The following is a 27,810-nucleotide window of genomic DNA, read 5'->3' as shown; positions in this document are numbered from 1 at the left end:
CACTGAAATAAAGTGATGCAAAGCACAGGAAGAAAAATAATTAGTGACGGAGAGAAAGGTCAGTAATATCATTATAATAGTTTCATGGAGTGTATCTCGCCTAATAGATTTAAACTAAAGGCATGCTGACCACCTACATATGTGAACCATGTGTATTTGGTCAGTACTATTATTTATTATTAGCATATTATTTATGTATTATTCCCTCTGTGTTGCTTCCATGGCAATGAGCCCTCCTGGATTTATTGGGGCCGTACCCTTCAAGAGGCTGACTTACATTAGAATAAAGAGTGCAGGTGTTCTCTGAAATAAAAATAAAAAACATATGTAATGCAAAGCACATCCAAAAAGCAGCATAAATTCAATTTATTAAATCACTAGATTTATACTGTCTGACCAAAGGTTGGCATAAAAGTACCTTTATATTACTGTAATGCCATTACAGTACCTCACACTTCAAAATAGTTTATGACCTGTCCTGCCCTTTACTTTATTCCCCTTGGAGCTCTGCAGTACATCCACAGTAAGCAATGTAGTGAAGGAATGTCCCTGGATATGAACCGAAAGCCTCATAAAACATCACTTTTATGTAATATCCTGGCATTGTTTTTGTTTAAAACGTTCCATAGCTTATGATGGTAGTGCGTTTTAATCAAGGCAGGTATGAAAGGCTGCAAATTCAAACACAAACTAGCAGTTTAACTGCAGCGTGTCAATTATTGTAAAGCAATCGTGACGATGTTGCGTGACAGAATGTGTTCTCCATGCAGCCTTGCTGAGCAGAAGATCTTTCAGCTCGCTGCGAAATGCAGAGGGAGGGTTGCTGGCAGGGCTCATTTGGAGAGCTGTCTTTTAGCACGCCGTTTATTGTGACGTGAGACCCGTGCAGTTAGACGGGGCCCTTTGTTCCATCAGCTCTCTTTGCCGGCCTCCTTGTTTGATCAGACGTGTTTTATTTTCCACGCATGATCTGAACCCCCCGTTTGAAGTGTGGTCAATTGGCGCAGCGCTGTGCATTTGCTTTTTTCTTTTTTTTTCATGGAGAAATTGCTCAGAATTAACTGCAGCAGCGTGTTAAGAGAAAGACAGGATGACAGTGAGCGTCCCCCATGGTGATTGACCATAACGCAGCCTACATATTTCATCTAGTTAAATCTCACGAGGCTTGTTAGGGGTGTCAATACCGCAAATATGTTGAATTGCTCTGCCTTTGAATCGCAATAAATAAGGGATGAAGCGACTTTGAACGTTGTGATTGTTGCATATTTTAATGGGAATTCATTATTGTGGTGGTGTTGGGAGGGTACTTATAGTGCCTTGAAAGAAAGGAAATCCCAAACCTGGAGGGAAAAAGTATGATGCAAGCAAAAAAGAGAAGCAGTTTGTTTCTTTCTCCTTATCTGTCACCATCAACCATAATCTGTCCTGTGCTGTAGATTAATTTAAAGATTATGGAGGGCCATATATTTAAACGCTGCAGGGGGGAGTGCCAAGATGGTATAGCTGCTCCCTTCTGTGTATACCTTCGCCTGCATCGTCCGATCCCTTTTATTCTGCCCGGCGACACGCCGAAACCTTTTTTTTTAGTGGAATCAAATCAACAGTCTTGGATAATTCAGTGTGACAATGTAACAATTGTGTGATTTTTGATATTCACAGATATCTCGCGGCAAATTTGGGTGGAAGTTCAGGACAGTTGAGGGGAGGGGGAAATAAATGAGGTCAGATCAAATGTTGTTTCCCCCTCCACCGACCGGTACCCCCTCCTCCTCCACACAGGTGCCTTCACTGGTCGCGTGATTCATTTCAAACTGGCAGCCCATTTTAAACATGCAGTCTACATGCCACATCTCCCCTCCATAACCAATTTATCAAGCCTAACCCGGCGGTACGTGCATATACTCCCATATCACAGGGAAAGGCTGCGAAAGCAACTGTCATAGATGGCATGATTGAATTGTTCCCTTGCACTGTCACCAGAGGGGCTATTACTTCAAATTAGCATACAAATTCAAACCAGGACAGATGGATTTGTCACATTCCAGTCGCCATCTTCCTGGAAGATTGGCTGTGCTTGTGCTGCGTGATGGAGATAAGACACCTGTCTCGGCTCCGATTGGTGGGCGGGAAGGGCCGGCGTGGGACGGGAGGAGGGCTGGATGGGAAAAAAAGGGGGATGGATCTTCCTGAAACACTGAGGTGTGTTCTGCAATAACCTCCCCATCCCCACCCCGTGGTCTTGGAATGATGATGATGCACCATACCGGACTCTGCGGGTGGCGTAGGAGATTGAGCCGGTTGCTTCACACTGTTTGGAAACGCGCTGAACAATAGCTGTCTGCTGTTTGTTTGTGTTTGCTACTTTTGCTGAGTTACCGTCAAAAGGGGCCCCATAAAAAATGGCCTCCTCGCACGTCCGCCCAGGGGTGGGAGAATGGGCTCGTTACGAACAGCTGTGCTGCATAGCCTTGAAAATAAGTTTTTCCTGCTCGAGCAGAAAAAAGAAACTCTAAATCTCATGTGTGTCGGACCACACAGCCACACGGGACACTGTACCAGACACTAACAACTCGGGAGACGTTATGATTCTCCTCTGTAATTGCAGCAGTGTGAATCAATGGGAAGTATTGAGCATGAAAAACTGTTCTTACCTCAGGATCAATTCCATATAATTTCCAGATCAGCTCAAACTAATGGGATTTCTATCGGCTCCACTTTGGAGGGAGACTAATCTCTCCGGCACTGTTTTTTTTCTTCTTTTTTGTGTACGTTAAAATCCACTTAAAAACTTGGGTCTCCCAAAAGTCCAAAAAAATATTAAAGCACACATGCCAATATCCTGACTTAGCATATTACACAATCTGCAGGCTTGATTTAAAACTCCCTTAACGGGTCCGGCATCTCCGCCTGTCAACTTCCAGACACTTCAGAGATTGTGAAAGATGCTTACAGGTTCACTTCTGCCTCTATCCTCAGGCCAATGTTATGTATATTCCCTTATAACCGATGTAAAGTTGAGATGCAGAACAGGAAGGCAAAGTTACGCCATCATAAACGCTACAAAGACATCTGGATCAAAAGAAATTGCTTTATGTAAAACACAGGAAAACAAATTGGGGGGTTTGATTGCCATTACACAAAGTATCGCTCAAACTTTGATATTTATGCGTGAAAAAATTACTTTTTTATACAAACAATCGCCAGAAGCAGCTTAACAAATATGAAGATGTAGCGTTTTTTGACGTGCATAATAAACTGAATATCTGGATTTGGAAAAAGCTTCACAAATCACCTGCACAACGGCATAATCTTGCATTTTTCCTTGTCAAAAGCTAGCGCATACATTACCCACAATGCAACACAACCACTGACAGTTTGGTTGGAGATTTGGGTGCATAATTCCATTAGTGGCTTATGTATGAGATCTCTCTTGATTTAATTATCACAAATTCAATGTTTGCGAGTCCTGCGTTACGTGTATGTTAAAATGATTACAATTTGAATTACAAAAAAAAAAAATGAAGAAAATCAACTTCTTTGCAGCTTTAACGAGTCCCTTCATCTTCATATAAATAAAAGAAGCACCAAGTCTGAGCTGAGCTTGGTGATGTCGCAAGTTCTGTTGGGCCAGGATGCTCCCCAAGGTTGCTAACCCCCTTACCTGAGCTCAGAGCTCCCCCAGCCCCCTTCATCTCTCATGTGGCCAGTAAATCAGACTCTTCATGGACTTCACGCTCCACCACTCACAGGCTGCTTGCCTCGTTTACGTTCTTCACCCACAGAATGAGACGGGAAGTTTGTGAGAGTTCATGCAACTTTCCTCCGAGCTAAAGAATCCTTACAACTTTGATGCCACATTTTAAAGTACAACAGTGGTGGTTTGACTAAAGTAAATCCTAATACACATTTAAGTTTCGTCCCTGGCCATTATTTTGGTGACTTAGCATTCATGCTTCTCCCCCAACTGCGAGCTCTACCTTCCACATTCTAGCGGCGCAGACACGAGGCAGCGCAGCCAGAACAGGCTCCGGCACAGCAGGGATTTCACACTGATCTTCTCCCGAAACATTTGTAATTAACATTCCCCCTCACTCCAACTGTTTCCGAAGCTATCAATATCCCAGTAAGGAGATTTAACTTCCCTGAAGAGCCCGGAAATGAGCTGGATTTGTCGGGGGTCAAAACGTGACTGCTCGGTTTGTGCGTTTGCGTGCGAGGGTTACGTGAAAAGGTCGGTGCAATGACTATTTTTAATGCTGACACTGGAAAATAAAAATGTTTTATTACAAAGTCATTTTTTTTTATTAAGTTGAACAGCAACAGGAAATGTGACCAAAAAGTGTCCCTCTTCGTATGACAAGAGAACAATACATTTTGCTCCGCATCAAAATGCAGTATAAATTATAATAGATCAAAAGCTTTCATGGGCTTATGCCATTTCAGCAGTAGAAGCAAGACGACAGCAGAGAATCCTGAGCTGTGGTTTGAACGCCTTAAGAGGAATGTTGAAATTTACATGAAACGTTTATACAGAAATGGTTAATGAGTAAATTCCTGATGAGCGGTCATTTACGGTGCATTTCTGATGGTTTCCCCCCTCCCAAAAAAATGACATAACACAGCCCTCAAAGGACACAATTCATCAATCATCATGAAAATACATCACTCGCAGTGAGACAAAAACAGAATTCAAAATAAGGTCTGTTGGTGGAAAATGAAAAATAAGCTGCGGCTTTACTTTGTACAGATAATGAGGACGCCGTCGCGTCGCATGCAAACCTTCTTAATACTGAGTGTATTCCTTGGATGAGACTTTTGCAATGATACGCTCCAACTGTCTCTTCGCTTCACACTGGGGGAAGTTACTCATCTCGTAGTACTGCGGGGCAATTTTCACCAGCCTAGGAAAAGAGAAGCAAGTAAACATTAGTCACAAAAATTGTCTTCGGTGTTTACTTGTGGGAGAACGCCGTTCCTCCATATTCACGCGCCGACTGCCGGTGCAAGCTCAATTTTGATAATTGTACAAGGTCACAGAGGGGGGGGGGGGGGGGGGGGGGAGAGAAACAGGTACTACAGTTCACTGCGGTGTCAGGGTGGGCAAACACACCTACACGGGTGACGCCTGCATTTTATTATTATTAGACCAAAGAAAAACTGAAAATAACATCTGTTTGTGTCCCGTGTTTGCTTTCTCCTCCGGCACGCTGCATTTGCTTCAAGTCTATTTTCTTCAAGTAAGATGATTGTATGTCGGGCGCCGAGCGCTGGCAGAACGCGGGTGACCGTGCACTCAATAAGGTGCCTGAATGCGTCCCGTGTAGACACAGATGGAGCACTGAAACGGCTGTGACTCCGCTAATGGGCTGCTCGCACCACACTAAAGAGAGAGGAAGTGGTGGATTCTGATGGGGTTTACACAACAGGTGGGGGTGCTGACGTGTCATAGGCTGCCGGTGTGTGCTGCCCATTAGGATATTTATATTAATACTGAATGAATAGAGTAGGATTTGTATTCAATTTCTTATATTTTTCACAACATGCTTTACGGATGTATGGATGCACACAAAAAAATTCAAAAGAAAAGATTATCTTTGTGCAGAAATCCAGGGTACACAAAAACAGTCTGAAGCACAATAACAGATACACAAACAATTGAGTGATAATTAAAAAAAATACGTAGTTAACAAAATGAAATAATCACATATTTTTAGAATTATTTTGTCCTTTCATTCCGAGAGAAAAAAAAGTTTTTTTAATGAGTGCTTCTGGCAATTTTTCCAACACCAAACACTTTTTGCAATTAAATGTGCCATTTCTTTCTGATAATTATCTTTAAAACACGTCATTCCTATTAAAAAAAAAACGTTGAAACTCACCACTCTGGCTTGATGTCGGTGCATGTGCGGATGTAGTTCTTGGTGGTCAGCACGAACTCGTTGTAAAGCACCCACTCCGGCTTGTGGTCTAGCACGGTGGAGGGGTGCAGCTGTACGACTTGGTTATCCTTCGCTGTCAGGTAATGACCGGTGCGTTCAAGGTGTGCGATCTGTTGGAAGGCAGAAAAAGAAGACGGTCATTGCAAATAAGGAATGAATACAGTTCATAGAAAGGCAGAAAAATAAAACATATGCACTTTATTAGGGCTTTATTTAATTATGTCTGTGATTTAACCAGACAGACCCATCAAAATCCCATTTGCAAGTTACAAATATTATGTTACAAATGCAGCCCGAAGGCGAACTTGTTTGCAACTGGGCGGTGAGTGATTTTGCTCGATGCTAGGTGAAGCTGCAGCGGGCGCCGTGATTAGCCGAGGCAATCAGTCTCAATAAACGCCTTTCTCAACAAAGATATGACCTCACAAAATGCTGTGAAGGCTCCGACATGAGCCACGAATTTATCTCCCAAGATAAAGGTTAATGTTGACAAATATTTAAATATTAACACCATAATTCAACTTGTCAGGTTGCGTGTTTCAGGAAGCCCTGAAAAATGGCTTCTTGCTCAACGGTATTCGTTTCCTTGAGCGAGGAACAAATGGACTTGATGTGTTTTTATGTGTTTAAAACAAAGCAGCTCTGTGTGTGTGTGTTCTTTAAAAAGGCATTTAAAGGTTATGCATTACAATTAACATCTTAGCTGCGAGTTATTCTGCTATTATACAAATTTCACCGACCTGCATGAAGAAGCCAGTGACCAGCGCGCGGCGGATGTTGGTGTAGTAGTCTCTGCTGTTAAACTCGGTGCTCCGCCGCGGCAGATTGAAGCGGTCCATAATTCTGGACAACTGCTGACGTACGTTGTCTGCCGACATCAGCGAGCGGTAGTTGACGAAGTTCTCATAGGCCCACTGCGTGGAGTCGTGGTCTGCGTGAGACGAGAGCAGTTTCCGGTTGAGGACCATCAAAGCTATTGTGTTACACCAGTGTGCATTAAAAGGGCCACTCACTTTGTTTAAAGGCGTGGTAGACGTTCAGCAGCGTCATGTGGTCCCCGTCGATGTGGGCGAAGCGCATCTTGGACTCGTCGGCCAACTTCTTAGCCTCGGTGGGTCGGACGAAGCACTGTGGGACTAAACAAGGTTGGTATAGGCCCCAACGCAGCCGCCCATAGGGATAAGTTAAGCAAATCCCACAGAGAGGAACAAGGCCTCAGCTCAAGAGAGGCACAGAGCACTTCACAGGGCACTTCACAGGGCACACTGAATTGCCAAGTGTTTACGGTGGAGCAGAAGAGGAGGGTCAAAGAGGAGGGGAGGAGGATGGCTTTCTCCTTCCTGATGCACTAACAGTGTGGCTTCAAAACAAGTGACACCCATCTTATAGATGCGATACCGAAGCAAGACAAAATCAGTGGTGAAGAGTTCAACCGGAGGACTCCCGGGTTCTGCCGTCTCCCCACTGTGAACTTGCTCCGCATTGCTTAATGTCAAACCTGCTTAACGGTGGCTTTAATGGGGGGAAAAGCTGAGTTTATTGAGCCTCGTCTGTGGTTGGCGTGGCTGCACCATTCTCAGGTGTACTTTTGCTGCTTACTCTAATGAACTCAGCAAAAAAAAACAACAAAAAAAAACAACCTGCCTTCCTGAAGCACCTGCTTTAAGTGCACACCACGTCCAAACATCTAGTTAAATCCATTTCCCCCCACTCTCAAAGACCCTCGCACTCCCTTCAAAGGCGTCAAGATTCATCTCAATGAGCAGCATTCTGCTTTGGCAAGCCTAAAGTGCAATTACTGCTGTAGCATGCTCCAGCTACACCTATACATTTTGTACAGACATGTACTTTCCCCCTTCTCATAAGTAATAGCTGACACAATTGAATTCATCCCCTACTTGCCCTGAAGTTAAGTTCAGAAGGTACACTTTTGAGTAGTTTTAAACTTCTGGGGTGTACTGCCTCTATTGTACATACAGAATAAGTATTAAATAATACGTTTTTTGTAAAATGTGAGGGTAAAAGATTACAACACATTCAAGGGACTGCTCTGTACATTTCCTTCAAGCTCACTGCTCCTTCCTGCAGCACAGGAATTAAGAAAAGTTTAAACTCAGACCCGCTGTGTGGGCCAGCCCTGAGCATTACCTGACAACATGGCAGTGATGGAGAGGATCTCGTTCGAACAGTTGAATTCACAGCTGGCGATGACCATCTTGGCCAACTGGGGGTCCAGGGGGAACTCTGCCATCATGGAGCCCAGCTCCGTCAGGTCACCGTCGTCATTGAGCGCCGCCAGGTAGTTCAGCAGCTCCAGGGCTCGCATCAGGGTCTCTGGGGCTGGAGACGACAGAGTGGGAGAGATGGGCCATGAACAGGGATCCAAGCCCATGGGCAATGGACACACACACACAGATGAGAGCGATGGAACAATTCATCAAGATGGTCATTTTATAATCACAGCAAAACTTGAGAAGAACCATTTTGAGCCTTCATTTTTAATTAATACGCATGATAGTTAACCGACAATATTTAAGTTAAAAACAAGACATCTGAAGAGGTAACCTTTGTGTGATTATGGACGGTTAATTGGGTCGATTAATTGAATGAAAATAGTGCCTTATTTAGGTTTTTGCATGTATCCACTATGGCTAATATAAAGACTATGGTGGGAAACATTCAGTGTTAAATAAAATTTAATAATTGCTATTGATTTATTTTCATCCAGGGAATTTAAGGGGGAATGTCCAATCTATGCCATGTTGTTCATCTGTTGGACAAGATATTAATTAGCTTGTTGGCTCAGTAAAAAAAAAAAAAAAAGAGCAAATTTGCAAGCTGAGCATCCAAATGTCACTTAAGAGGAAGCTCAAGAAAAAAGCTGGTAAGACAACCTGCTTTAATAGAAGACAGATGCAAGTTAGGAAAAACAGAGAAACAAAACGGGGGCTTTTTTTGGTGGCAGGGAACATGAGGCCAATCAAAATGAGAAGGCTCCGTGTGTGTTATGACCAGAGTGACGCTAGACAGCAACTTAGCGGGTAAGTAATCATGGCGGAGCTCATTTTTCATCCTCCGCTCAGGCAATCCGAAACAACTAATGCAATTACAAGGGAACCTTCTACTTAATGCTTCAACACAAAAGGCTTCCACTGTTTGGTTAAAAGATTTTCCCTCCAGATGCAATTATTGACCTTTGGCTCCCGAGAGCCGAAGCCTAATGACCAGTTGCATGTTAACTGAAAATTAGCTTCAAGCACTGGCCGTGGTACTCCTTCACTTTCGTTTCTCTCAAGTGCTCCCCCAAAAAAATTCAATTTAAAACAGCAGGGAGGCATTTTTTTTTTATGATTAACAAATATTGATTTGGGGCATCAGAGCTACTTTTTTTATTATTTTTTTTTTTATACACAAAGTGAATGCCAGCCACGTTACCTACCAACGCCTGGTGCAGGGCTAAATAAAAGGTGAAAATCTGATTTACAAGTACTGCTAGCATGATGAACCAGTGTGGAAATTCAATATATACACACAACACGGCTCATCAGAAAGTAAGTATTGACTGCCGCAACACACAAGAATCCGATATATTAACCAAGGGCCAAATCAATAAGACAAAAGGCTAAAGGTACATTAAACCACGCTGGCTTCCAAAGGTATACTTCTTTGGAAATGTCACGAGGCAAATGAATCCTACCGAGCCAAGTCCTCGTGTAAATCGCTACTAATTTCTTTTGGATTTTTCCATTTGGTTGGCTGGCTCCAGCCATCACTCCTGTGTTTAGTGAGCAGAGAGCCAGGTGGGCTAAGAGAGAAATACTATAGAATTGAGCATTCCACAGTGAAAGGGCGTTATAGGGATTATAGACACGCTGAAATGGGAAAAAGCCCGTGAATTTTAGGGCTGATATTGTTGATCAACGATATTGGGGATGCACTAATCCGACATTATCAGTTCCAAAAGGATTAAAGGATCATTAAGGATTTGAAATATGCCAAAAAATGATTAACAAAACTGTTCAACCAACATCAACAACAACAAAAAACCACCATAACATCTCACAACTGTATGTAACGCTCCTCCATCAACCTCTTTTTCTCCAGAGAAACTTCTCCGACCTGTCCATTAACTCGGAGGTGGGCCTTTGACACGGCGTATCAAAATTGATCCACTGTAACTCGATGCTATAAAGCTCCTGTCCAGGAACTCTCACAGACTCGAAGCAGACTTCATACGCTGCACGGAAACTAGCGCCGGCTTCCACCGTGCTCAAGTGCTAGTTAGGACAAACCTTCTGCCACGAGTGGATCAAATAAATAAAAGATAATCCTCCCCTTCCCCTTCACCCCACTGTTCCCAGTTACTCGGCGGACAAGGCCAATCCCACGTGTTTGACGCTAACCCTCGCGTTTTGTGAGAAATGTGGGGGTGGTGGTGGAGGTCAGTCACGTTTCAGTGGAGGAATATAAAGGGAAGGCAATAGCCAAGGTGATAGCGTTGCTATTGATGTAACCAATTTCATTCTCAAAATGGCGTTTGCCACGGTGGACGGGGAGAGATGGGTTTAATCTCAGAGGTGAGATGAAAACTATATTATGGTGAGAAAAGGGGGGAGGGAGGGGTGAGGTTAAGGATAGAGAAAGGAGGGGGTGGTCTCCGCGGGAACACACTCTCTCCCGGAGAATACCATAACTTGGCACCTCGGTGAGACGAGGGCTGTTCTTTGGCCTAGATCCAGCATGATTCAACAGAACTTCAAACCGCATAACGCTGCTGTGTAATCCACGTCTGTCAGAGCGCTTACGCTCAATTCTCCAAACATTCGCTATGCAGTATTTGATATCTGCCAGGATCATTTGTATCTTAGTCATTTTTTTTCCCCCCCGAGCTCCCAAGTGACACAGCCAACCCAGATTTGATATTGTACATGAAACAATCACAGTTCGGCTAAATGTAGATTTTATAGCGGGTTTGTAACGGCACTTTGAGATTCATATGTCACTGATCAAACATCAAGATCTCAATATTGCAGGATATTAAATTGTCAGGAATGGTTTTGGTGATACTGGGTCACTGGTGGTAGAAGCAAAGGCAGTTTAAAACTACAGAACGACTCGTTAGGCGGCTATTTTGTGAGAAAACATTAAGAGTAACGGGGCAGCCACACATTCTCATATTTTTAACTAGAAATAGAATTACTGGATTACAATAATGCAAAGATTCATACATCTTTATGGGACTAGACATGCAGGATAGACATGTATAATACCAGCCTGTTAATATTTGGCATTATTACCTGGTGGGTCCATGAAGTCAAAGTGCACCAGGTCGTCGATACCCAGTTTCTTCAGCTGCAGCACCACAGAGCCCAGATTTGACCGCAGAATCTCTGGATACGTGTTATCCTGTGCCAGTCGAGAGGTGCGAGACAAACCCAAGGAACGATTCAGAATTAATTAGTCGGGGTACTTATTATCTCCTCATGCGTTGCTCGTATGTCAACTTGAACAGAGACCGGGCGTCTAGGGCATTTGAAGGGCTATTTAACTTGTTTGAAAAATTCCCTTTGCCACTCAGCGTGACGTGAAAGAATTAGCCTGTTAAAGTGGAGAAGTGGGCCTCCGCAGGTTCATTTGTCACAAAAGGTGGCTGTTTCGTTAGCATAGGTTATGAGGGAGGGTGGAGGCAGGGTGGTTTAGTGCCAAGCTCTTGGAATTATAATTCAGCTGAACTGAGAATCACAGATTCTAAGTGCAAATATTGCATAATAGAGAGCTTTTCCTGCTAGAGGGCTGCTTTGGGGGAATACAAAGTGCTCGTGGCATTAATACATTTGAGAATCAAACAACCTCATGGAATTTCTAACCATTTTCAAGCTGCCTTGGTTTCGTACCTGCATTTCTGTCTTGTAGGCTTTCTCCGTGTAAAGGCGGAAACACTTCCCTGGACATGTCCGCCCAGCACGACCAGCCCTCTGCTGGGCCGAGGCCTTGCTGATGGCTGTAACCAGCAGGGATTCCACTCTGATACGTGGGTTATACACCTGATAGGAAAAGATGAATATCAGGTCAATAAAAGAAAAGTTCAAACGAATGTAGATTTAGTTAAACATCCTCAATCTACTATATATATACACCAAATCCTCCACAGCGCATATATAACCTCTTTTTTGCGCCATGTGTATGACTTGGCTCCAGGCTGGTGAAATGTCAGAGGAATAAATAACTGGCCTTTCCAGCTTTGCCCTTGTCAGGTGTGCACTGCTGTATTTATCTGGGGATTCTCAGGCAACAGACACAGATGATCACAGCAGATAAAGAGCGGTGGGAGAGGATGTGGGGTGGTGGTGGTGGCGGTGGTGTGGAAGCTAACCTTTTGCTTGGCAAATCCGGGATCAATTACAAACACCACGCCGTCGATGGTCAGCGACGTCTCGGCGATGTTTGTTGACACGACAACCTGCGGAAATGAGAACGGATGGGTTAAGAAATGATCCACCCGTGGCGTTTAGATTCAAGATTTTTAGTGACTTTCTTATGAAATACACAGTGGATTGAGGTAGTTTCTGCTGTTGAAATATTAGATCACCAGAACAAAGCTAAATTTAGATTCCAAAGTGCTTTGTACAATAACAAAACGTGGTGCTTTCCTGCAGTGGGAGCAGCTCACAAATCACAGTCCTCCTTAAGCATGAGTAAAGGAGAGACATACAAGTGCGGATATCAGCTTTGCTTCAACTTGGAAAAATATTCCCCCCATGTGAGCCAGTTGACTGAAGAAGCTTGTAGAGATGCCACTACAGTGCACTGCACACACACGCTCCCTAATGCAAGCCAACAGGGGACGACCACAGCCAACAGTTTTCTGCAATCATGTTCAATGTGCTATCAGCGTATATGTGGCGAGAGCTGCCTTGGTGCTCAGTGTCCCATCCAAATGCATTACCTCTGGCCTTCTTGGGTGATGTGAATGTGTGTTTGTGAGGGTTCTGTCCGACTGTTCTCGGCATGCTACTAGTTGTGTTGAGACGTCAGCTTCCCTCTCTTGGAAAGGGTTTCAAAAATCACAGCAAATAGTTGCTGTAATGGTTCCTATTAGGTGGCCTGCTTTTTGCTGTACAATGGTTGCTTGCTTTTCATAGGTCTGTCCCTGTGTGTCTAGGTGAAAAACATTTATTATTTTATTCCTGTGATTGGCTAATTTTCTTCAATTAAAGCGGATACGCAAAAACATAAAACATGCCGGTAATTTAACATGAAGAGAACTCTTGATTGTGAAAATATTTTCAACGTAGAGCAGCTATTATTTGTGCAGGAGCTTCTAAACTTTGACAAGTTTATTCCCCAATAAAGTACCGTAATCCCACCATGTGGTGCTGAAATACTAACACGTCAAAATGTGCATGCAAGGGCACATCCAGACAAGACATGAGTGACGTGTTTAAAATAAAATGCATGTGGTGTTACAATAAAACACGACATTTTGATTTGTTAGTGAACTCAAGTAGTAGACGATCCATAAACCCTGGGGTTCAGGAGTTATAAATTGTGAAAGGACCCCATCCAAATCTAACGCATTGATTTCCCCTGTTTATACAAAAACACCAGTTGGATGCCGTGGCCGCATTGTACTTTAATTATATGTATTCCCCGCAGTAACCATGTTTACCTTCTTTCGTTCACTTTGTCATATAGAGCGACGCTGGGCTATGCATCTTGTTATGCATCTATACAACTTTTACTACACTTTGTCTCATTATGAGAATTGCAAACACTGTTGCATGCAATTGTTGTGTCACTGATACTTTTTGGACAAAGGAGGACAGTCATTCACACCGACGTGTGCTCAAATGTGACCCCGAATTATGGATGTAGCACTAAATCATTAGGTGGTAAGTCTTAACGGGCTGTGCAAACTAATAATGCTGTTAATAGAGGAGGTAGTTTATGGGACCACTCCCAAAGCGTGGTGGAATGGACGAGTTGAGCATCAGGGCAGATGTCATTATTGAAAGACAGACAAGCAAAGCTGCAAGGAACCTGCACCGTCTTCCAGTCTCAGATCTTCATCTATTACAATTATGCCTCATAACAAGGCAAAATCTGAGCAAAAACGAAAAAAAGATAGAATGAGTCACATAACCCTATGGGTCTCTTGCTGTCAGCATATACACAAATAGCAGGGGTGAGGGAAGAGGGAAGCAGGGGAAGACAGATTTGCAGCTGCTCTCACACGAACCTTGACCGTCACTCGGGTGAGTTCCCTTATATAACAGTTTAAATAGACTGGACGGAGAAACCCTTTAGATTCATCATAGCGCTCGAGACTGTAGTGGCCGGGTCATAGCCCACTCCACTGGCAACTGCCACTCCACTGTCAAAGCTTATTATGCAAGTGGGTGTTGGGAAGAACGCCTGTCCACACTTCACTATCTTCCCCTCGCTAACTTGTTCAACATCTACCAAGACGGGAACACGTTGTCGGCCGACCAGGAAGCAGTCGTCGGGTGGTAGCCGTCTGCTTTCTTGGTAGTCCGCGGGATGAAACGCCGAGCACAATAGGAGACCGCTCTCTGCTGTCTTTGCTGATACAGGTCCACAGAACCAATTTTGCACACTTGACACACTTCCTTTGTAGCTGTGCCTCTCCAGCCGTCTTCAAGCTGTGAGCCTTACAGACTTTTTAAATCCCACCTTTTAAGTGAGGATTTCTCTCGAGCCTGAGAATGCCTGACTGTTTAGTTATTAATGCCAGGGAGGGTCTTCACCCCCTCCTCATTCAGCCCTTGACCTCGGGTAATTCACCTGTCGAAAGGCACGTTCGCCTTAGTATTCAAGCAGAGGAATGAAGAGATGCAATAAATGCCCATATGAATCTGATCTCAAAGCAGTATCTGGCAAATAGTCACGCATTTGTACGATGTATGGTGGCTTGATTTTGAAAGACAACTGAACAACAAACATACCTTTTGAACCAAGCAGTTAGCCTTGGTGTATTCTTGTAATAACATGCACATACAGCCCATTTTTAAAGAAAGATCATAACAGAACTAGCTCCGTCCAGTCGATTTTTAACCGATTCCTCTCAAAAATTGAGTCGGCTTCAGACTTTTGCATCGATGCAGTCACATCTATGACTCTAAATCATTTTTCCCCGAGTCGTATTGGTTAATCTGTACACTCCTACCACTCGACAGACCTCGACAGTCTGAAATGAAAGCGGCTACCCCAACAAACAATAAGGCCGTGTCTCATGAAAGACAATATATGCCATCGACAAACGTCCCAGCAGCGAGGAATGAAAGGCACTTAAGCACTTAACAAATGGACTAGGTGAGGTTGCCACTGTCCTGCGTGTTGGGACCCAGTCGCTGCTGCAGCAGATGCCACACATGACAACCTCTCACATTTCATGATCATATGGGTGGCCTCATTGACTTCATTGATTCTGAAGGATTATCCAAGCTAGGGCCATTACGCTGAACGTAGGCTGGCTCCTTCCAGTCTGTTGCTGCACTGGAAAATCCTGGCTTCTTTATCAGTAATATCATTACAGCATCATCTCTGCATGTTATTTCTGGGTTATTACCTGCAGGAGAGCAAGTACTGTGGCTAACACGGGCCATCTTTCACATTCCCTGCTGGGAAACGCAGCCTTGTTGACAAATAAAGCCTTCCCCTTACGGGGGGGTGGGGTGGAGCGTGCCTCGAGCAGCATCAACGCACCCACATCCAAAGCTCATTGAAATGGATACGCGGCGGAATCACGGCTGACATTTGAGGGAATATTCCAAACGTGACAATGTTAAAAACAACACTCATCACGGCACATTTGTTTCGCGACAGTCTTTGAGACGCTGGAAAGCAAAGTGAGATTATGGTCTTTGTTTGTAATTAGTCAATTGCTGCCTTGGCTTTAAATGATTAAACTGTTCAAAAATAGAAGATCAGTGGCTTTCCCGGAGAAATAGAGCAATGAGGAGCTAGTGCTTTATGTTAATTGAGGGGTGCGTAATGCAGTCGTTAGCATGCGTAGCGGCGGTTGTTGCAAACCTTAATTCTTTTTCACTACTTCCTCTTGGGCCGGCTTGGAGGATATCTCTGCGTTTTTCAATTGATGGTCTTATGGGAAAAAAGGGGACATCTACCGTGCTGTTCTGAAGCTGTACTGAAGCCAAGGTGGTCGCTGGGTTGACAGTTCACACTTTCACTACCTTCACCTTTATTTCCTGTATTAACTTTGCTCATGGGAATCAAAGAGAAGCTACTGGAAGATGATCACCAAGAAGCAAAACCAGTTACTCTGCAAGCCGGATGGCAGTGGAAAATCAGATTTCCCTCCAAGGTCTATCACATCATATCAATGTATGCTATGCTATATATGTTCCTATGCAACCATGGCCTCCAATTCATGTCAACATCTCTTTGAATAGCAGAGGCCACACTGAGAAAGATATTTTAAACTTTTGAGATCAAGTCATCAAAACTAAGGAGAATGCTGAGCCTCGTGTAACACATCATCCATGAAGAAAGCTGGAAAATATGAAACTGTGAAGGTGCTAGCATGTCAAATGTTTGTTCCAAACCTTCAACCTGTGCCGAAACACAAATCGACTTAAATTGACAGGAATAATTTATTCCCAAGATCCAGCTGGATTTGAGTGTTTTTAAAGTCAAAATCATAGTGTGTTAAACATCGACAGACCATAAATATATTTCCACTGTTCATATGTCAGCCTGATCTGCCTCAATTAGAGGGGTTGTAGCAATGAGTCATTCATCAACACCGTCCCCGATCAGATGCAGGGGGGTGAATGTTTGCTCATTCACTGGCAGTGATGATATTCTGTCAGATCCCTGGCCAACAGTGTGGCAGCACAGGTGGTGCTGCTACTCTGGTGATGAGCCCGTCTGTATAGAAACGGTCACACAAAAGAGAGGAATTGCCTGGCGTCTGTATCAATAAGGCGATCGTCCGCTCCTCTGAGATTAAGTGATTGAGGAAGGACGGTGAGGTTTCTGATCGGCTGGCGTAACGCGCACCCTTTCATATGGCTTCAGATGGCAGAGGTCTTAGGCCTCCTCTCTGAGCAGCAGCGGGGGCCTGTGCAAATGTAGTGGAAAGATAAAAACGACTGAGAATGCAGTGCTTTCCTCAGGCTCAGTGGGCGTGAGTAATACCCCAGTTATAATTTAGAGCAGAGAATCGCATGCTGACAAAAGCAGCATATGTTGTGTGAGTCAGTTCTGCGCTAAAGCTGAGAAAGGGAAAAAAAGTTTCAGTCCCTACCTTCCAGCTCTCTTCCTTTACTCACCTTATTCCCCATCTGGCCTTTCCACATCAACCCCACTCATTTTCCCTTTCACCAACCTCTCCCTCAGTCTTCAAACCCCCTCCCCTCCCCGAGTGTTTTTATAGCAACAAGGCAGTTATACCTTCCTTCCGATGGCACCACTTGGTTTATTGGGTGGGGGCGGCTCGAAGATCCTCTGCTGCTGCTGCGGCGGCAGGGTGGAATACAGCGGGATGATCTTGATGTCGCCGACTTCAGGCCCCAGGTCGTCAACCTCCCTCTTGATTCGCTTGCAGGCTTCATCAATTTCCTGAAAGGCGCAAGTGCAACAATTAATCCAGGCGTCACCTGCGTGTGTAAACAGGAAAGTCAAACAGCTTCCCGACACCACCTGGATGAACAATGACGGTGGGAATCTGGATGATCGAGGAAGGTGTTGGGGAGGCGGCCGGGGGAAACCGTGATTCCCTGCTACAGTACATTTGTTCTAACTATCGCTCCATCTGACGGAGGAAATTAAACCTGGACTGCAGTATGCTTTGCCGAGCTCCCTGTGGCTCTGTTGTCAAATGCAGCAATCATGGAAAACATGGACACACGCGCTCCGAAAGGCGCGCGCGCACACACGGAGCCAGACAGACTCAAACAGGGTTCATTATTTCACAGTGCAGTATTGTAGAGGGGAATGTGAGATGAGACTGCAGCACTGATGCATAACCAGCGGCAAATCATGGCAGATCAGTTTAGCGAAGCTGAACGTTCTATAGCCGGTGGGCTGGCAGACAGACAGAGGACCTGAGGAGGAATAAGAACGCATGATAGTGAGCACAGGGCTAGGGTCTAAAGGCCTATTGGAATACATAATCAAATGTGCTAAATATGCCAACACATTCCACAGGCACCCCTTATAACTCACTTACACAGAAACGTGTTTTTATGCTGCCTACCAGTATACACTTGAATGTTTTTAAGTAGATTCTGGTATGGCCTAAAACACCACATAGCGGCGTTTCTTTTTCCAAGCAACTCCCGCTGTTAAGAACCATTTTCTTTGTTTTGCTAACAACAAATCATTTAATCCTCATGAAGCAGCAGTTACTATAGGTGTCACGTTAGACCCTATACTGTTGCACCACCTGCAGGCCCACGGGAGCAATGCAGCAATTTTCTTTCAAAAGAGGGGGGTCATAAGGTAATGATGAACAGGAAATAAATGCATGTATCCTGATGCTTTTAGACAGCTTCAACGGAGCTCATTGTGCACACTTATTATTTAGGATTCTACCAAAAGAAGCCACAAAAATGATCATTTTTGTTTCCTTTTCTAAAAGCATTCTGTTCTAAGTTTAAGCATGAGTGAAGCTGACTTGATTTGTCCCACTGTGCTAAACCAGTAACACTTGCCTTGGCATGAGAAAGCGCCGCACACCGCAGTGGCGTTTCCGGTTTTCCTTCTGGACTGCAAGTGTGTTATTAGCCCTGTTGTCCCCTTGTTCATCGCATTAAGTCAGACCCTGCTGATGGCCATGTGCCTCTTAATCAACACTTGACAAGTGGAAAACGGTAAATCTGAATGGATTGGTAAAATTAGCCAGGGTATTAATAGCCTATCAAGCCTCTGGATGCAGCAGCTGCCATGGAGGGGAAAAAAATGGACCTCTTTGCCAAAGCGCTGGAAGCAAGCTGGCTTTCCGTCCCCTTGGGACAACAAGACGGAGTGTGTGTGCGCGCACACATAGGGGGGCAGTTGGCCGGCATTGGGAACCTGTCCACCAGCTCTCCCTGCGACCCCAGAAGCAACGATCGAGAGCCAAGCTAATAACTGACACATTTAGGCACTCTTCTTGACTGGCAACCCACCCCTCCCCACCAATCCTCATGTTTTTGATGTTAGCTGCTGAGGGGGAAGCTTAACTATTACGACTTATCTTTGCTCAACAGCTGTGATAAGTTTCAACTTTCTTGTTTGGAGATGGCGTTTCAGTTCCATTTGTTTGGTGGAAGCAAAAATATCTCACAGAAAAAAAACAAAAACTGTGGAGGAGAGAGAGGAAGAGAGCATGTGTCCTGTACGTTTCGCTTTCGCCGGTTATAAATTAAACAGTCGGATAAAAAGAGCCTTTGCCACGGAGCTGCCTCCCAATCATTAGTCTACATCAAAGTTGCTGGGAAACTGAAGAGGTTAAGAAGCGCTGGAGGGGCGTGCTGCAGCACCCTTTGAACACCCATCTCTGCCAGACCTACCACACATTAACTTCTTTAACCCAATTAGGAGGGGGTGATAATGAACTCACCGTGGGAGTGCTCTTGGTAATGCCTTAGCTCGACACAGTGCGGGGAGGTGGCGGGGGGTGGAATATAAATCAACAAATTACATTTAACTGCATGAGAAATGTCTGCAAATACCCCCAGACTTTTCCACCCATTTCACAGCAATGACTATCAGTGTTTGTAGCCATCTGACTAGTTGGGATACCACTAAATCTGAAATCAATTACCAGCCCTCGAAAGAGACCACTTCAAACGCCGTGCCCTCCGATGACTTCATCCCCCTTTCGTAACAAGCCTCATATTGATCCTGCTTTGGCAAATGAAAGCTGGCGTAGGTGTACCGCCACACTCGAGCTGATGCTGAGTGACAAATAATTACTGCTAATAAACTAACCATCGCAAGATGTGATTGGGGAAGGCAGAAAAACACAAAGTAGATGAGTTTTTTTTTGTGGCCATGAGAAATTGGTGTTGTGTTACAAAAAGCGTAAACAAAGTCCAACATGTCATTTAAATCTCCAAAGCAATTTGTGTGTGTATTACCACCAGTTACATTCTCATTTACAAGCAGAAGTAATCACATGGAGCATTTTATCAGCGCGCTGAGAGAATAATCATACCAGCACAGGCACTGTTGGCTCCGACAGGATTCTCCTGTCCAATGACCAGGACACTGAAACATTTGCTGGTGTTTTCCTGTGTGTGTGTGTGTGTGTGTGTTCACCCTGCTGTGACCAAATTCATCATTTTGGGCATGAACCCTGCCCTCCATTACACATCAGTGGACAAGATTTGCGGGGAGGGGGGAAAAAAATATAATAAATGACTTAATTTCAGAGATTTGTGGGAAGGGCAGAATCTGGGTCACTCCTCGCCCCCCCCCCCTCCTTCACTGTGCAAATCCTGGTGGTTCCCAAACAGGCACACTCACGTGCATTAACATCCATCACACTGTGGATTAATATTTCCCTGTGCTGACTGAGGGTGCAGGAGTGAGCTCATGACACCGTGTATGGGAGTAACTCATCTATGTAATTAGATTAATATGCACAGTCTTACTTTGGAGATATTAAAGAAAAAGTAAAAATACGATCATTCATTTCTGAATAATTTGAATCTATGGAAGTAACCACTATAGATGGCAATAATGTTAAAGTACAACATTTTGATTATAATTTTTGATATAAGATTGGAATCAGCAGGTCAGACTTCTCATTAAAACCTATGAATACATACCTCCTGTCCAGTGAGGAAGAGCAGAACGTCCCCTTCATCCACCTCGCACATGTGGATCTGGATCACCGTGCGGATGGCTGCTTCCAAGTAGTCCCGCTCGGGTTCGGGCGTGTAGAAGATCTCCACGGGGTGTGTGCGTCCCGGGATGGTGAGCAGCGGGCAGCTGTCGAAATACACCTGGAACTTGCCGGCGTCGAGCGTGGCGCTCATCACGATAACCTGGACAGACAAGGGCACGGGAAAAGGTGAGGGAAGCTTGTGAAAGAAAAACATTTTATAGGGCTCGATGATGATTGAGGAAAAAAGGACTCAGTGGACAAGGGTGCAACCAAATACAGAATATTTATATAAGAGTGCAGAAAGCTCTCCAGGATGAATAATGCTATGAATCAGAATTCAGGGTGAGGGTGCTGGCAGGAACCCAACATGGTGTCCATGGTATAGAACTTGGCAAGTCGCTGACCTACACAGAGCCATGAGTCCTTGTTCCTGATGTTGGGTACACAATGTTCTCTCCAGAGCCATTAGATGGAGCGCATTAGGATTCTGATGGGAAACCGCGTCTCCCATTTTCAATCTCATACATTTTCAGGGGCCAGTGTCTCGGCATTTCGCTTTACGCTCTGCGAGACATCATAATTGCTCTTAATCAAGGCAAATTAAACTTTCAAATCTGGTAGGGGGATCGGGATGGAGGAGATGGAAGGGGTGTGGGTGGGTGATCATTCCCAATAACCTAGACCTCATTAAGCAGTCCACGAACAACAATCTAACCTTTGATTCCACACTGACAAACAACTAGTCATTATCCATCTGCTTTATGAGAATTATGTCTGGCACAGCCTGCCTATAAAACTTCCGCCTGCCAGTTCGCTCCAATCCATGCCGACACTCTGCTATTCTCCCCCCTGGTTGATTGGCTTGAAATGGGGCTGACTCTAGGAGCAATCTCCACTAGTGCCGCGGTGCAGAATGGATGCGCATTTGCAGCCCAACAGCAACATTTCTCCCCCTCGACAGACACACAGCTGTCAAACATGGGGACACTGTCGGGAGAAAATGTGACCAAATGGGAGGAGTGACAGAAGAGGGACATAAAGACTGGCTGTTACTGAATTTATCCTGCAGGAAGTGATGTTTAGTGCTTTAAAAGTGTATTAAAAGGCATTAAGGGGGGACATATTTGTGGAAACAAATCAGACTACTGTCAAGAGTACTTTCAACACTAAGTCGAAAGATAAGACGAAATAAAAGCGAATGCTGGATAAATTGTCACATTAAGATTTAGGAACCTGCACTATCTTTAAAATGCATCCACCTGCTATCAAACGACTGCAAACACCTAATCCTGAAACTAAGGTCACAGAGAAAAGATGCTTGTTTTTAGAATATATATATTTTTTTACCTTGAGGTCACTCCTCTGGCGGACCACCTCCTTGAGGACTCCCATGAGTATATCGGTAGCTAATGTGCGCTCGTGGGCCTCGTCCAAAATGATGACGCCATAGCGCTCCAACAGAGGATCATTCATGGCCTCCCGCAGCAACATTCCATCTGTCATGTACCTGGATGGATGGAAGACACGCAGGCTTTATCAGCACAATGGCAGTATCTGATTAAAACCATGCTTAAAATTAATGTAATAAGCACAGCATTCCCTCTCCAGACAAATCCCCCCCCCCCCGTCAAACTGCTGTGTGCACAACATAAACAAGGGGGGGAGGTATAAAACAAAGACGCATCCTTTAATGGCAGTCAGTCAAACATCAGATAATTTGATCGTCTACATTTCTGAACCGAGTTTAATATATTATGGGAAATAAAGAAATTGTGTCACATTTTTGAGCACCCCATTATTCTATTCAATTAATTATAGATTGTCACTTGTATGAGGATCAAGTTAAGCTAATAGTATCTACTTCACCCAAAACAGCAGTAGGTTTAGCCCTTTTGGACCGTGCAATCTTTCCCCAGGGACTAGAAACCTTTCGAGGACCTGGTTCTATATTAAATTCAGGGGACATTTTGCCGACCAAAAGGCCATGGTTGGGAGAAGTACCCTCTGGAAGTACAGGAATGTTCGCTTCAAACACACAGCGTTACTGCTTCGGCTTGTCTCTTCATTCATAAAACAAGGAAGTATCGATTGAAGACCTTTTTAGGATGAGGGGAGAACATTTCTCTCTGATCAAATTAAAGGTAAAGTGTGGTTTCGCTGTCAGCTTCTTAACTCATTATTTTAAAAAAAGTTGAGAGTGTGAGAGAGACAGTATGCCGGTGTTGTGAATGAGAGAAAAAAATAAGTTATATTCTGATTGTTTCACGGCAGTTGCGTTCTAAAAAACCCACAAATAAATAACCATCAAACACTCAACAGATGATTCACTGTGGAAAACAGACACTTTCATTTTCCTCTTTTCATTACATCCAACGTGCATCATTAAATACTACGCAGCAGTAAATGTCATCGCAGTGAGAGAAAAAAAACAAGGTTTATTTTCTTTAAATGAAACAGGCGGAGCACGCTGAAGTGCAAGCTGCCGGGTGTGTTTACACCTGCGGCCAACGGCAGCCATCGTGAGTCTCCTGGTTTTTTTTAGGCCGCTACAGAAATACAGACAACAATGGGCTGAAGGACGTTTTTAAGTCCTCTAAAAGTAGTCCATGGGCTTCAAAATAAGCAATGACAAAAGGCACGTGAAAGAAAGCAGCGTAGTAGATATTTGGAATATAAAAAGGACATAAATCACTAAAAAACGTTTCACATGAAACAAGGACATGAATCAAATAAGACACTGGACATGACTCAAAGTGATGAAAGGGGGTTCTTACTTGAGTACTGTTTTGGCAGAGCTGCAGTCCTCAAACCTGATGGAGTAGCCCACCTCTTGGCCCAGCATGACATCCATCTCATCAGCAACCCTCTGGGCGACACTCATGGCTGCTACCCTCCTGGGCTGGGTGCAGGCCACGGCTCTCTTTGTCCCCTGCATTGACCGCACCATGTCCACACACCACTGAGGGATCTGGAAGACAAGTCAGGTGGTGATTGAGCTATTAAGAAAAAAGACGAGGCTGCAATAATTATTCCACTAAAATAAAAATATTTAATAGTTCTAATACTTGGAAGTGTGTCTCTCCAGTTTGTGATGTCAGGCATACAATACGTATGACAGTCATACGTGCTTAGAGCTGACAAACAGCAGAGCAGCTTGCCGAGAGAGGCCTGAACGAAGGCAGCCTTACTTCCACTCTATTAAGCTTGAGGTTCGGATGACTGCCCTTTTGAGATGAGTCAAATCTTACCAGTCTTTGAAATGTCACCCAATCAGAACAACAACAAAAAAACGCAGATGACAGGTTTGGAAGAGATGCACATTTCACGGACAGTATTAAATTGTTTTATTAGTACTTACCTGGCCCTAATCAGCAGAGTATGTTTGCTGGAATGACAGTATGATACCCCATTCATACATGACAATAATTTAAGCTGCATTTGCATTAATACAACAGTGAATTCAGTCATTTACTTTTGTTTTTAAACATGTTTTACCTGACAATTGTGAGGACTTTTAGCCTCTATAAAATATGAAAATGTTAAATACCTTTAATTGACATTAAGTCCGTTAATTGATTATATTTCCTTTCATTTCAATAGAAATAACCATGGATGACGATGCTTAAAGCTCCATAAATGTAGCCCCTACCTTGGTGAGCATGTTCTGTATTTAGAGGCGACTGCAATCTAAAAAATGATACGACTGAAAAACTCATGATGAATGTGTAGAATATTAATATTTTCTTGCATCGTCGAGGCAAAACCCACAGACGAGATTACACCACTTAATTTCAGAAGTGTTGGGAAGATGGTTTGCATTCCCCTCAGGAGGGGACGAAAAACAGACAACCCAGCTCTTTCAAGAACTTTTAGTAAACTTAACAACCACACACTGTGAATCAGCTCCGCAGAGAAAGTGTGTCAAATGTATCATCTGCTTTTCTTCTTCTTGGTGCTATTATACCAATTATATTTCTGAATTTCAATTTAATTTGACACATTAAAGTCAATGTATTATTAAACTTGTTTTTATGGGAAAACCGACAACAGTAGTGCATCTTTATGTGCTGGTATTAATCTCACTAAACATCCTGCCTTTTTACCTGTGTGGTTTTTCCAGAGCCCGTCTCTCCCACCAGCACAAAAGACTGGTTGCACATCAGGATTTCAGTGAAGCGCTCTCTGTACTCCCAGACAGGCAGCTGCAGCCGCTTCTTCAGGATTTCATGGTAGCGTGGGGTGTGCGGCAGGTTGGTGAAGGGGTTGATCTTCTGCTGAATGGGGTTCAGGAAGACTCCACTGCCTGCGGCAGGGTGGTTGGGCACCACGGACGGCTTCACATCTCTGTCCCTGTCGCGGTCACGGTCCCGAGCTCGGTCACGGTCCCTGTCCCTCGGCCGCTCATCGCGGTCTCTGTCCCTGTCGCGCCTGTGAGAGGAAGATGAATGAAGTCAAGATTTGATGCAGCATGGCACACAAATTAACCAACTTACCTAAGAAACATAACTTAATGCATGCATACACACTTGACATCTAACAATAGTGAAATGCACAACCTAGAGCAGACAGTGGACAAATGTTAGCCCATGTCAACTTTGTTTCTTGAAATTGAATGAAAAGGTTACTGCCCATTCTTATTCACTGCTGCACAAAGCATTGCCGAAATAAGTGTACCATGCAAAAGGTCACGAATAAACTAACTGTCCACAAATCACAAGTTTTCTTCTCCTGGTGCACAAAGATGCATTTGATGAATACTGAAGCGTTTGTAATCCATTTATAGCCTCACGTGATTTGGACAAAGAGTGTAGCTCTGTTGCACTGCTGATGTTAGTAGAGTAGTGCAGAAAAGGCCATTCAATTAAGGCTAAATTATGATGTTACCGTGATCTGGCAGGGGAGGGGCTTTTTCTAGTACACTGAAATACCACGAGTTCTTGATTTTGAGACCATTTAATTATATGTGACAAACACATTACAACTGATTAGTTAAACTACTAATTCCTTTTCAGTTTGGACTAAATGTGTCTATGTAAGTTGACAGAAATGAGCTGTGCACGATCTGTTTTGAAGCCCCTCTGCATTCATGTCCTTGGCGATGGGAAAGCTGCAGTTCGCACATCGGATCATGTTAGGTCCTCCACTCGGGACTGTAAATAAGACATGGCAGCGACCTCCGACCTCCTTCCTTCTGCTTCGTTTTGTAAACACCACATGCCGTGACGACCGAGACTTTCATCGCGACATGTTGACTTCGTCTCGTGAAATGTACGTCCTTTCCATATCACAGACGCGGTGCTCAAGCTAGCACCGGTTAGCATGTTAGCCACGTGCGGGGCAGACAGGCCGTTTGCTAGTTAAGTTAGCTAACGTCACACTAGCCACTTTTCCCGGACCTTTGTGCAAACGTCTCGTCCCGCACACAGCCGAGGCGCATGTGGCTGGTTATCCAAACCATCCAAACGATGCATTTCCAACCCCCGCCGGTGCTAACTCACTAGCTAAACTCGTTAGCATTAGCACTGACAACGGTTAGCAAACGGGACAACAACAAAACAGCCCGCATCCACAAACGGATGCTTTGAGGTAACGATAACGCGACGTACCCATCAGAGTCTCTCCTTTTACCCGGTGAATGATCATCACCCAAGCCTAAACGGTGTCGCTTAAACATCCTGCCACCGGTATCCATCCAAACAGCGTCTATTAGCAGCTATTCCATGCAGATATTTCCCACAAAACACCAGCAAAATGGCGACCGGAAGCTCTTACCTCATCATTATTCCCCTTCACAGAATTATTCGAAAGCAGCGATTTACGGCGAGAGACGTTTAAGCACGTTGCATTAAGACAAATAATAAGAGACCGGCTTTACTGAGCCTCACACATGCCGGACACCTATCGCGGTGCCTGCAGATAGTCGTTTCGGGGTTGCGGGGGGAGGATGCGGGACGTCTGCTGCCTCTCGGTCGGGTAGGGGATGAGGATGACGATGTGCCCGCCAAACAGCACGCACGCGCCACTGTTCCCCTCGCCCCCTTCAGTCCAAAGCTCACTGCAGTGCAGGCGCGTCTGTGAGCTACAGCTCTGGGGTTAAAGGGCTGTATGTTGGGAATATTAGACAACTGGAGAAAAAAATACAAGCAAATTAGGCTGATTATATCTTGATTTATTTATAATATTTCTTTTTTTCACATCATACTGAAAAAAAAATAATAGGAAATATATTTATATTAGTTTACAAGACTCTCCAGACTCACTTGATCCAGTTTGGAAGGTGACTATTTAAATGTATACTTGTCAGCTCTGTTAGAAGAGGTGAAAATCCTTCTTTTAACCTCCAACAATTATAAAGTGATGAATACTCTGTCCCCGAAGACAATCACTGCCGTTGACACAGGTAATTACACATCCTGGACATTGCTAACAAGCTGCATAATGGCAAATGGCTCATTGCTTGTAGCCGGGTGGATTGATGGTGATGGTTAAGGCGAAGTCAACTTTACAACAAAGTCGTAATTCTCTAATATGCGAGGATCATTTCAAATACTGTTTTTTTTTTTTTTCTCCCCCTCCACCTTTCTGTCTGTCTCTCTTTCACGGGCTATTAAATAGCAATCCAACTGTTTCACTGTGTGTAACAGCTCCGGCTAAAACAGCTGCAGAGCCGGGCGGTAGGCGTGTGGACAATAAGACTGGGGACTAAATATTTGGAATATTGTTGCATGTGCTTAAACTGCAACCCTTAAATTTAAAGAACAGGACACAACATAGGTTAAAAGACGACAATGCATCCGTCAATTGCATGCAACATTTCATTATACAACACCTTTACCTGCACAATGAAAGAGAGACGAAATAACCACAAAGACACTGTGATATTTAAAGACCTCATTATACTAACACCCAGATTAAGTTTGTCCCAGCCCTGATTCTCCTGCTGGTAGGGAGAATGTCGCATCTGCAGCTGTTGCCCCATCACTGATACCACATCGGGTCCTGTCAGCTCTT

The 27,810-nt window shown here is 44.2% G+C and overlaps 1 protein-coding gene across 2 annotated transcripts; it reads right to left on the bottom strand.

Moving 5' to 3' along the window:
* Positions 1-4,263: 4,263 nt before the first annotated feature.
* Positions 4,264-26,726, bottom strand: dhx15 (DEAH (Asp-Glu-Ala-His) box helicase 15). Of its 2 annotated transcripts, none has more exons than XM_084003779.1 (14): positions 26,572-26,726; positions 24,903-25,227; positions 23,574-23,767; positions 22,147-22,306; positions 20,741-20,959; positions 17,376-17,543; positions 12,313-12,399; positions 11,834-11,983; positions 11,237-11,345; positions 8,088-8,279; positions 6,953-7,075; positions 6,680-6,870; positions 5,880-6,049; positions 4,264-4,901 (listed from the first exon to the last, which is right to left on the bottom strand). In XM_084003779.1, the coding sequence occupies exons 1-14, from the start codon at positions 26,577-26,579 to the stop codon at positions 4,784-4,786; spliced, it is 2,214 nt and encodes a 737-aa protein (XP_083859905.1). In that variant the 5' UTR covers positions 26,580-26,726; the 3' UTR covers positions 4,264-4,783. The 2 variants fall into 2 exon arrangements, with proteins under 2 accessions (XP_083859905.1, XP_083859904.1); XM_084003778.1 differs by lacking the exon at positions 26,572-26,726 and adding an exon at positions 26,406-26,546.
* Between the last annotated feature and the right edge of the window lie 1,084 nt (positions 26,727-27,810).

Source organism: Eutrigla gurnardus, assembly GCF_963514095.1.
Source record: "Eutrigla gurnardus genome assembly, chromosome: 23".
NCBI lineage: Eukaryota > Metazoa > Chordata > Actinopteri > Perciformes > Triglidae > Eutrigla > Eutrigla gurnardus.
This window is presented reverse-complemented; position numbering and strand designations above follow the sequence as displayed.

What these genes read in the sequence shown, in the direction of transcription:
- dhx15 (XM_084003778.1), bottom strand. Translation starts at nt 26,491, where the DNA reads ATGGATACCGGTGGCAGGATGTTTAAGCGACACCGTTTAGGCTTGGGT. An exon ending in GCTCTGGAAAAACCACACAG is followed by an intron (nt 23,768 to 24,902) that starts GTAAAAAGGCAG and finishes CTTGTCTTCCAG; the next exon opens with ATCCCTCAGTGGTGTGTGGA. An exon ending in GTGGTGCCATCGGAAGGAAG is followed by an intron (nt 12,400 to 17,375) that starts GTATAACTGCCT and finishes TCATTTCCGCAG; the next exon opens with GTTGTCGTGTCAACAAACAT.